The sequence below is a fragment of the Desmodus rotundus genome, chromosome 7, assembly GCF_022682495.2.
Source record: "Desmodus rotundus isolate HL8 chromosome 7, HLdesRot8A.1, whole genome shotgun sequence".
Taxonomy (NCBI): Eukaryota; Metazoa; Chordata; class Mammalia; order Chiroptera; family Phyllostomidae; genus Desmodus; species Desmodus rotundus.
Window position 1 is genome coordinate 16,399,994 of NC_071393.1, and position 11,790 is coordinate 16,411,783.

General features: G+C 42.0%; 1 protein-coding gene across 2 annotated transcripts; it reads right to left on the reverse strand.

Moving 5' to 3' along the window:
- Nucleotides 1-1,898: 1,898 nt before the first annotated feature.
- Nucleotides 1,899-11,766, reverse strand: CCDC117 (coiled-coil domain containing 117). Of its 2 annotated transcripts, XM_053928092.1 has the most exons (5): nucleotides 11,445-11,766; nucleotides 10,821-10,874; nucleotides 7,807-8,031; nucleotides 7,198-7,335; nucleotides 1,899-5,001 (listed from the first exon to the last, which is right to left on the reverse strand). In XM_053928092.1, the coding sequence occupies exons 1-5, from the start codon at nucleotides 11,627-11,629 to the stop codon at nucleotides 4,764-4,766; spliced, it is 840 nt and encodes a 279-aa protein (XP_053784067.1). In that variant the 5' UTR covers nucleotides 11,630-11,766; the 3' UTR covers nucleotides 1,899-4,763. The 2 variants fall into 2 exon arrangements, with proteins under 2 accessions (XP_053784067.1, XP_053784068.1); XM_053928093.2 differs by lacking the exon at nucleotides 11,445-11,766 and having other exon boundaries at nucleotides 7,807-7,952; nucleotides 10,821-10,860.
- Between the last annotated feature and the right edge of the window lie 24 nt (nucleotides 11,767-11,790).

Genomic DNA, 11,790 nt, shown 5'->3' on the forward strand with positions numbered 1-11,790 from the left:
TGCTAGCACTCTATGCCAATATTAAGACAACCTCTGGGGAGGTCCAAGTGAATGAGTATAGTACAGAAAAGGAGATGGGATTCAAAGAGTCCCAAGCAACAAGAAAATGCAAGGTATAGTTTCAACCAAGTACAAGGGAACGCTTTTGGTGTGACTGGAGCCATGTCCACAAGCATACTTCTAAGCAAGACAGCCTAAGATCCCTAGTCACTGAAGCCAGAGCCCAATCCTGGTTCTTGGCACGCAAGCTTACTTGGGACTCCGAGTTTCTGTATCATAAATTTAAGGACTGTCTCCAGCTGTCCCTGTGATTAAAAACTTGACCACCTGATTTTCTATAACTGAAAACTTAAGTGCTGAGAATGTACTTAGGGATTGTGTAAGCAGATGCAATTACAGATGCATTTTAAGCCTCCATCATAATAGCACAAGCATCTGGAGATTGAGGCTCAAGTAATTTACATTCAATGACATCACATGAAAGAGGCAGCTGTACTAACAGGAAAACACACAGGACATACATAACCTGGGTGGATTATCAGGGTTTTCATTTCCTGCACAGATGGGTGAAAAAACTAAACACTGCTCAGTCTTGAGAAAACACCTGGTATATTCAAGGACATCTTCATATTGAAACACTAAATCCAATGGTTAGAAACAAAAATCAAGACCTTTTCTGACAAAACCAAAACATGATTTCTATTAAATGCTAACAATTGTCCATAATTGAAAGGATCAGGTGACAGATGGCTGCCCACCACTTCCATGGGCCTTGTACCACCGCTTTGTGGGCTTCCTTGTTTTTCTAGGCATACTACTGGAGCAGACACAAAGTAGGCACAGAGCTGTAGGCAGAAGGTAATGCTGCCTACTCCAGGAATATTTTATGGTATTGGTTAGTCTATAATCTCCTAAGAATTAAATCTTTACCTTGTGACTTCTATTTGTTCATTGAGAGACAGTAAGACTGGCTTATTTACCCACTGATCAGTTGTTGAAAGACAACACCTTTATCTGGCTGGAGTTGTCATCTCTAAAATGCCAATGGTGAAATATTTAAACCAAACTGATATACACAAAACTATATTCCCCCTCAAGTAATGAAATATTTCACTGCCTGAACTTCACTGTAGATTTCAATGAAATCTAAATGGCATTTTAGGTATTGCTGCAAAAAGACTGTAAAACCATTGGTCAAGTCTGAACACTGGATCTGGTGAATTGGATTATAATACTATCTTGTTGCTACTACTAAGGTTTGGGTTAGCAAACAGGTAAAAGGGCTTTTAAAGATAACTTTTAGCTGAGATATCTAGATTTTGGTGAAAAACGAAGTAAGATCCTGAGTTTTCTGTAACTGCAACCCAAACTTAACTCTTCCTTGCCCATAACTCAGGGATCCACATTTATTAACAATGGTGGTAAATATGCAGGCAACAGTGCCACCCAGTGACCTATCGAGTCAAGAAAGGAATGATCATGTAATTGAACATCATGGAGTTTTCCTACTCCTTATTGTTAAAGGTCCCAAACCTATAAAGACAACAGAACTGTGAACTCTATATTCCATTTTCAACTTCATATTTGAACATTTTTGAAGACTCAGTCACCACCGCCACCTGAATACTGGCAATCAATTGCCATTACCAATCAATGCTGTTGACTGACAACAGCAGTGAATTACTAGTAAGAGTGGAAAGCATTCTAAAGGCTTTGGAATGGCAAAACACAGTATGCCTGTTTTGCAAATAGCTAATTTATGAAATTTACCTTTAGCCCCAAATAATCATCTCTTTAGAATACATTTTAGCCCCACTGATATGAACGCTACTTCAAATACAATTTAGAGGAAAGTAAAGTGGCTGTTACATTTACTTAAGTACATGAATACAAGTATCTTAAAAAGTCCAAAACACTTATGAAGTTTTATTGAAAACAATAAAATACAGTAACACCAGATTCTCATTTTAAAGTAAAATTGACAGAATTTTTGAAGTACTGTACCATTCTTATCACTATTAAAAAACAAAACCAAGTTCCAAATCCAAAATACTTAATAAACTTGCTGGTAAACATTCTTGCCATTGTTCTAATTATTTTTCTGAATTTTATATTTGCACCTTTCAAGAATGAAATTTTAAAAAAAAATTTGGCTGATTAATATTTGAGACCTTGACTTACTTTCCTCATACTAATTAAAAAACAAAACAAAACCCACACACACCCTACTCAAACTCAGAGAAAATATACATTTGTTCATTAAAGCCCACCTGCTTTAGATAATTTTTTTCTCTTCACACATTAGCATAGAAAGCTAATGTTTGATCCATGCTGCAAAAGCTGTACGAAATGAAAAGACTAGGAAAACCTTAAGGCAAAAGCAAAAGCCTTATGCTACAAAAGAAAAACAAAGCAGAAGCCTGGGGACTATGGAGACGGCTCAGATAAATAAGCACCACAAGGATGAAGATGATAATTTTTGCATGAACATATGAAAGAAGTTTAAAAAGAAGCATTAAACATCCATTTTCCTGCAGAAATAATTGTCATGTCAGCTATCTTGACTCCTGAAACAAGTTCAGTTTAGATTTTAATTAACAGAACCATCATCCTCTCCTGTATTTATCAATGGTATCAGAGCCTTGTTTGAGGGCCCTTCTTTCCTCCTCCTCATCACAGACCTTTGACCAGAGGCCTGCCCAACAGTGACTACAGAAGACAATCCGTGTATTTGGGTGCTTCTTGGGAAAGCTGTCACCTCCCCTTCCACCCTAACACTGGGACTAACTCCAAATTCCAGGCAGTCGCTTCATGTTTGGGGGTTGTACGAGAACAAATTTTGTTTTAGCGTGGAGATTTCTTTAAGGCTACAAACTTTGCAAGTTGGTCCCATTAAACAATGACCTAAAAGCAGTTTTTCAAATGGCATGAATCAAACACTTGCAGATCTCAACAAAATACAGTTTACATTCATCTCTAAATCTGAGATTAAGAAACTATTAGCTGGTTTAAATACTGGTTTGAAGTTTGAGTAATTTTACTGTGTAGACATTAAATATTGTTTAAATATTAAACATTAAATCTTTTCCTGACTATCCAGACAGAAATAGAGAAAGCAGGAACAAAAGGCAAGAGAAGACACAGTCCAATAAACAGACTTGTAACTTCTACGCCATCTGTAATAAGGGGAGGGATTTCAGAGTGTTTCAAAAATGCCTGGGAGCTAGTTACTAAAGAAGTTACCTGTATACTTAGCATAAATCATTTTTTTTCCTACACAAGGTATCTGATTCCTCCAAAAGGGGAAGAAACCCAGAAAACAAAAAGAACTGGGGTGGTCTCCTGTTCACACTGTGAGGAAAGGGCCAGCATTACACTATTACACTCATTTAATAAGTTATAGTGAATATTCTGTAGCGTTAAAGGAATTGTCATGTCACTTTGCACTACTGAGTCCTTGCCACACAGAAGAGTTCTTCCTGAGAAATGAAAAACTTCAATCCTGGTTATCCCCAAAGGACATCTTGAGCTGGTTTAGGTCTGAAAAATGAAGACTTCCTCTAGCAGGAAGCTATTCTGTTAACTTTTAGGATACTGCACAACAGTTGAAGCACCAAATTGGCTATTTCAGTAAATCTCAACATTGCCTGCACATATGTTCTCAGTTAATTATTGTTTTCTAAATTAACATTAAAAACTCAACTAGCTAATATAGGTATAACCTTTTTTTTTAACTACTTAAGTTATCAATGCTGGGCTTAGTTAACACAGCACTTCCTTGGGATTACCTAAAAGATTAACTTTTCTCATAGCCAATGTGCAGAGGGGTTACCTTTAAATCTTTTAAATTATCACTCAAAGTTGATTAGGTTGTAAACATTACTGAATAGCTTGGCTTATCAATTACACAAGAGAATCCAAGGAGCTACAGTAATACAAAGCAAAAAAGCCTCTAAGGAAAATCCTTTTCTTTGTATTTTCATTACATTTTCAGAGGCAAAGAGGTGAGCCACAATGCTACTGGCTATATAACTACATTAAATTGACAACTAATGTACAAGTTTCAGAACCTCTATTAAATTTCTTCGCAACAGCCTTAAGCTACTGCTTTTTTCCCCTCCTTCTCCCTGATCATAAATAGTCACCACTGTAAACAGAGTTCCCATCTACAGATAAAGTTATGATTCAACCATAGGGGTACAGCTGTAGTAGCAGTATTCTTCTTTAGTAATGCATCTTTTTCAACTCAAGTGTCTGAGTCTTCTCCAAGTATTTGAATGGTTTTAGACCAGGGTGTCAAACTCATTTTCACTGGGGGCCACATCAGCCATGTGGTTGCCCTTCAAAGGGCCAAATGTAATTTTAGGACTGTGTAAATGTAACTACTCCCTATCTAGGGGCAAGGAGCTCGGCGCTGCCACTGGGTAGAAACAAGGTGCCGAGCTGGATAAACCAAGGTACTGCGTCGGATTCGGCCTGTGGGCCTCGTGTTTGCCACTTGTGGTTTAGACCATGTGACAAATGATTTAAGTCACCCTTACACATATAGTTTCTATACTTGCTTGTGCACACTGTAATCTCACAATTAATAATCCCTCTAGAAAACAGCTTTTCCCTTGAGACAAGCTTCCTTGGCAAAAAGTTGAATTTAAGAAATGGCTACCCAAAATGAGTCCCACCCCAAATCATAGGTGGAGATACACCCGTTACAATTAAACACATGAGCCTTCTAAAATTGACACCTTTAGTACAGAAACAGATTTCTAGAGTTCCATATCTTCTTCTGTGCAAGCAGCTGTCTCCAAACTACTGTAAATATGCATCCCTGTTTGCCGAGGTTCCAAGAACAGTTCAGTTCTCCCAGGGAAGGCAGTGCTAGCAATGGCATGCTTAGTTTGGCTCTCTCCTGTGTAGTTCTTAGCATTTGATGATGGCTTTGGCTTATCAGAAAGGAGTTCAGGGAGAGGTTTCCACAGCACAAGCTCCATAGAAGGACGGCTCCTAAGACATAAAATAGATTTTTTAATAGAAAATTTTAGGACATGACAATAAAAGCTGTATGTTAAAAAGCTAGTGTCTGCTATTTAACATGTAGAGTTAAGAGTTGATGGTCTCAAAATGAGAGATTTATGATAATCCAAATTAATCTTTAGAAAGGACACTCAAATACATAAAATTCTACAGTTCTGCGTGCATTTTTTTAACCAAAGCAACTGGTTGTACTGGTGCTGATTAGAATACAAACATCCAATGTGAAAAAACAAGAGGCCTTTGATTTAACATCTTAACTTTTTTAATAGTATGGTATGGGCTACTATCTGGTACTAACCCATTATAGATGAAAATGAAACACTGGACAAACACATTAAAAGTAGTTCAGCATGCCCTTTACTTAGTATAGCTATGAAGTACCAGTATAAATGCTTTTTTTTGACTGTGCAGTTCAACTTTTTATTTTAATAAAATCGGAATATGCACAGCACATACAGTGCTAGCATCTAAACTAACACAATAAGCAATTACTAAAGCTGCAGTGACTTGAGGTTCAATCCTTAAATTCAGCAAGTTTAAATCCATTCTTATATAATTTTTGAAATCTTATTTATAACTGAAAATATTGCTTACTGATAAAACTTGCTCAAATGCTATTGCGTGAGTTCTGTTTAGTTCTGTGGGGCTTTTTTTTCAGTGAATGTCTGGCACATTGCAATCCTCAAACATGTGGTTATCTTTGTTGTACTGGCATAATCAGTGACTTGTACATTCAGCCATAGCATTTGAGCAAGTTTTGTAAATGCTTTTTGAAGTAAACCTAAATGATTACAGGCCCAATGCCTACATCTGTCCCCGCTATGCCCTCCACCAACCACTAATGGCTTGATGGTTTCTAGAGCCCAAAGGCAAGCAAGGCAAAATAAAACACAAACAATGAAGAAGACCTCCAAAGGTTAGCTTATGGAAAACTACCAAGGCTGGAGGACAATGTGACCTGCTTACTCTTGGCTAACCTATGTACCCACCCTCAGGGCCGGGCAGTAAATGACAAACTTACATTAGAGGGCTAACCTAAAATCTCTGTGATCTAACACCAAGCAGCAGCTGAACTCACTGTGGCCAAAGGCAATAATGCCTCATCTACCTAGCATCACTAGGACTGGTGTCCTAAGAGAATTTTTCAGATATTTGACCCTTTCCCTCACTAAGCATCAATTCTTATCAGAGCAACACCTAAATGGCACTTCATAACTTGCCTACTGCAGATAATGATGACTTGAGATCATCTAGGCTCAAGGACTACAAGAATTACAGAGCTACCATTAGTTCTTATGTTAATGGGCCCCAGGATGTTTCACTTTTTAGGTTCTTACGTCCACTTTCCAGTTTCTTCTCTTGTCCTCACACTATACTTCTACTAGTCACTACTATGAGTTCGTTTGTTCTGTTCTCACTAGCTGTTTCTGTGCTTCTCCTCTGATGATCTAGGAAACCAGAAAACTGAACTCATCAAACGGTGTCTAAACTGGGGACAAGATGGTTCTTAGAGCTAAAGGCCTGAGGGGCTATATACACTATGAGACAAGTATATGAGCTTTGATTTGTAGCCTTTGTGATAACTTTTTTGATTGCTGGGAGACATTTTTTTATTCCCTAGGTTTTGATGGTGTTCCCCAAATAACTGAGAAAGCCAGGTAAACAAGAAATTTTGAAATGTGGATCCTATGTCCCTCTCACGGACCTCGCCTTTCCTTTCTCCTTCCTTCTTCCCCCCAGGCATGTTCATTACCTTTGCCTTTCTCTTCCCTAAGCTCCAAGGGCCCTGTGCCTCTGTAACATGTTTCCTGAGCCTATGCAACCCAGTAAAAAACTTGTATTACTTTTGTAACTTTATAAATAAACTTCCTCTTATAATTTGAAAAATGTTTTTTAAAAGAATGGACTCTCTCTTGCCAATCCTCCCATTCCCAAATAGAATATAGTGCATTTCAGGACTTCAAAAGAATCCAGTGTGCATAGGCAAAGCAGCCTGAACTGAAGAGGTCTGTCTGCAACCTGCGCTAAATACAAAACTCACTGTGCTTTCACTTGGCTGGTGATGAGGACATGAAGAGATGGCTAGGGTAGGACACCCAGCGTCTAGAGACACCGGGTTTCCCTTCCAAGATCATAACTGAATGGAAACCAAGAACCAAAACTTACATGGACTCAATCATTTTCTTTGTAAAGACTTCATCAAATTCCCTCTTCAAACCTGTTTTCATGGTATCAGAAAGGACAAGACTGGGGAGATGGTTAATATTGCTGTCAGGTTCAACTTCTTCATCTTCGTCAATTATCCTAAATAAAGGCAGTAGGAGCAGAGAAAGAAAACTTACTTAGTCAAGCTATTATATATTCTGGTAACTGAACACAACTTTTAAAATAAAAAAGGGTAAAGGCAATAGGTGCTACATCAAAAGGTCAAGTAAAATGAGGCTACACATGAGTGAAAAAAATTATATACAGAAGTTATTAAACAGTTCGTTTAACAAAAGTTTTATGTTAGATGCAAATTTGAAGAATGTGTCTCTGAAAACTCCCATAAACCCAAAATTAATATTCAGAGATAGTAAGTGAAAATATTCTGTCCAGTTCTATGAGAAGAGGTCACTTTACCATTTAATGTGTAAACTGAGTTTCCTTATTTTTACAGTCTCTCTGAAAGGTTTAGGGTCAAGGTATCATCACATGATGAATTAGATTAGATTAAAAGAGTAGTGACATTACATAGGAGCAGCAACATGCCCTCTATATATGCTGCCCATTTACCTGTCCTCAATTTCCTGAAGCCTCCTTCTGGCAGCTTCACACTGAGGTTCTCCAGTTGTCTGATCCATTTCTTCACAAATAACATCTAACAAGCCAGGTGCAGAAAGGCCACTAGTGCATGGATTTACTCCATGACCTTCTATATCCTGATGTGCACAAAGAATCCAGTCATTAGGACCAGCACAGAGCCCTGCTTCAGTTAGCCTTTTCTTTCTTACTGGGCAACTGGAAGAAAAAAATTACAATGAAAATCCTAACATAAATGAAATGTATATCATCCCTCTCTCTAATGAAATTCTTATATGGAAAAAAACTAAATTTTTTTACAGTGTGTGTTTACAAGACGGAAAGGGATGCACTTTCTTTTCTGTCACTCTCACAAACACCTTGAGATGTCTTCTACTCCTCTTGCTGCCAAACTAAGCTGTACCTGCAAGATTTTGCTTTTTCAAATTAGAAGTGCTCATTGTGGGAACTTAAAGTCATTCCTATTTATTTGACTCTGGATGGGTCAAGTGAGAGTAAGGAAAAGCAGCAATTCAGCACCAGCCATATTTTGTCATATTGCTGCTGCTCCATCAAACTGGTCACATGGGGAGGTGGTCTGCAGGCACCCTACATTCCCTTACGACAAAAATACATGCCCCATTAGGTCTGTTCCAAATACTACAGGTGATGACGCTGCTAATTTCTTGGTACTCTCCCAAATGTCATACTGTCTTTTGGCTCTCTGAGTTCTTGACTAATGGGGTACGCTATTCTTCAAACTTAAACTATCTTTACTTCCTAGAAAACTTTATATTCCATAGAGACCCTACAATTCATCAAATCCAATTTCTTTGTTTTGCAGATTTGGAAACTAGGACCTAGAAAAACTAAAGTGCCCCCTTCAAAGAGTCATGTAAGATAGGGCTACATGTTGGGCACCAGACAGACCCCAGAGGTCCTGAACCCTACTTCTGTGCCATTTTCACTGAACTTCCAGCCTCCTTAGGAAAGTTCAACTATTCAAACTCTTACCATGAACTAGTATTTGTAAGCACTAAGACGTGACCAAGTTTAGCTGAAAGCTGCCTGAAGCAAGTTAAGACAACCAGCCCCTTTCTATTTAAGTATTTAGGCCAAAAGTACTTTATTGTGTGGGCATCAGCAAGTACAATCTCAAGACCAGAACACAGCTCTACAACCAACAAAATTCATTCATGACTACCACAGCTTCTCATCCTCTAAACTGAAGGGCAAAGGAAGTGGTACATTTCACAAAGAGAAGTTTCTAGTCTATGTTAAGAGTATGAAAATCAATATTAAAGTCTCTGGTGACACAAAATCTGTCAAGTAATAATGCTCTCTTGAACCTAGATTTTTTAATTAGAATCAGCTATTAAATGTTTAGTTTATAATTAACTTTAATTCGTAAGAAAATATTAAGAATGTCTAGCTATACACATTTCTAATACTTGAATAGTATCAAGTATGTGATGTTCTGGAAAGCAAAAGAAAAAGTTAACCACATAACAAAATATTTTAAGAAAAGCAGAATAAATCTAGAGGGAACAGGTAATTTCCTAGTACGTCTAACAATTCAACCATTTAATGAAACCAAGTGTAAGTGCTGGGTTCTGATCTCTGGCCTCCAACATGACTTGGACTACATTATTTCATGCCTACAGGTCTACTTTGCAAATAATTAGGGATGAGTGATGATTAAGTCCCAAAGGAAAGGTAATGTCACTGACTTCCAAGTATTGATAAGAGCTATGGAGTGGCAGCCGGGCAGCATACTTCTGGGCATTATATACCCAACTGTCGAGTCCCTCATCCCCCCAGGGCCTCTCTCTATCTGTAAGTTAAAGGTGGATAACTTAAAAAAAAAAAAATGTTATTGATTTCAGAGAGAGGAAGGGGTGGGAGAAGGAGGGAGAAGGAGAAACATTAATTTATTGTTCCACTGTCTTATGCACTCACTGGCTGCTTCTTGTATGTGCCCTGACCGGAGATCAAACCTGCAACCGTGTCAGGACGACGCTCTAACCAGCTGAGCCCCCTGGCCTGAGAGGCACTAGAATCCTTTATTCAATTAACAGCCTCTCCTAGGAAGCCCCAAAAGATAAACGTAAAGAGGTCCCTGTGTACCCACAGCAATCCCAAGGCAATAAAGAACACAAACAGTGTCTGGACCAGTGGTTTTTAAAATAAGGCAACTTTCGCCCTGGCTGCTGTGGCTCAGTGGATGGAGTCCCCACCTCCGAACCGAAGGGTCGCTGGTTCGATTCCCAGGCAGGGCATGTGCCTGGGTTCAGGCTGGGTCTCGGCGAGGGGCGTGTGAGAGGCAACCACGCACTGATGTTCCTCTCCCTCTCCCCTTCCCCTCTAAAAATAAGTAAAAAATCTTTAAAAAAAACCCCTTAACAAATATTAACTATTTAAAAAATAAGGCAACTTTCAAATCTACTTTTTCCTTAATTTTAAAGATACTATTTATTTATTTATTTTTAAAGGGATAAAAATAAATCCCTTATTTATCCCTTATCGCATCGCCTGCGCAACGCAGGCACGTGTCCCAACCCCGGACCGGGCATCGAACCAGCGACGCTTCGGTCCGCAGACCGGCGCCCAACCCGGGGGATGGCGTGGCTTCTGAGTGTTTAAACTGCCCTGCACAGGAGATGCAGGTGAGAGGCCCCGGGCGGCCCCGGGGAGGACCGTGGCCGTGGAAGGCAAGCCTTTTCCACGTGCACCCTCTCCCGCACTCGGGGTTCTCGTTCGGTGGGCGCACGACCGCAGGCACCGGCTCAACGTCTCAACTTCACCGTCCGTCCGAGCGAGGGGTTCCCCGAGCTCTGCCGGCCACCAGTCGCCTTCCCCAGCAAACGTCGCCACCTCCTGTGCCTCGGTTCGGAGACACCTGACGCCTCACCTTTTAGCTCAAGACAAGTAATTGAGCTAAAATAAGGCAAAATAAAATAAGGCCAATTAAATGACCCTGAAGCGAATAAATGGCGCCCGAAACTCACTCATCATCTTCCAGCTCCAGCTTGTGTTTCTTTTTGCAGGGAACCGAAACACCGCTGCAACAAACACACAGACAAACGAGTCAGTCCCGGGAGAAACGGACGAGTCCGTGCTGCCCGCGCCCAGGGAGCCCCCCCCCCCCCCCACCTGCCCGGCGGGACGGCCGCTCGGGCCACACGGCCCATCAGGTGGCGTCGGGGGGTCCGGACCTCACTGGAGGCTGCGACCTCAACTTTCCGTCCCGTCGCGGACGTGGGAGATAAACTCGGGGAGACGCGCGCAGAAAAAGTGCACTCGGCGCCGGGGTGAGCGCCTCCTTGCCAAGCTATCTCTAGGAGGACCCACTTCGCCGACGAGGAGCCGACCGTCCGAGAGGCGCGGGAAGCTGCGCCCAGCAGCGGCCGCGCCGCGTCCGACGCGCGGACAGCGGGGGAAAAAGCCTCCTTGGATGGCAAGGAGGTGCACACGGGGCTCCCGGGCGGCACGACCTCCTCCGGGGACTTAAAGTTAGGGTCTCCGGAGATCACTTTTCTCAGCGGCACGCCGGGGCTGAGAAGCCTCCCCCTGAGGGTCCTGAGGAGGGAGCGCCCGGCCCCCCCCAACCCCGCGCCCGCTGGGCTCCTCACCGTCCGCGCGCCGCGCTCCCGCCGGGAATGCTCGGGGAGACGCGGGGTCCCGGCCGAGGGGCCAGCTCTGCACCGTCCGCCCCCGGCGGCAAGGCCGGGCCGCAGAGGGCCGGTGGCGGCGGCTGCAGGAAGTCCGAGCCGCTACTCAAGGGGAGGCCGCTGAAGGGCCGACCCAGTGTGGCCATAGCCGGGGAGTTGAGCAGAAGGCGCCCGCGGCCCCGGCCGCCCGTGTCCCCAGGTCCGGCAGCTGCAGCCACAGCGACTGCTGAGAGGTGTCCGCCTCCGAGCCTGCTCTTGACCTCACGTCACGCCTTCTAGAACCCTCCACCCCGGGCCGCCCAGGGGC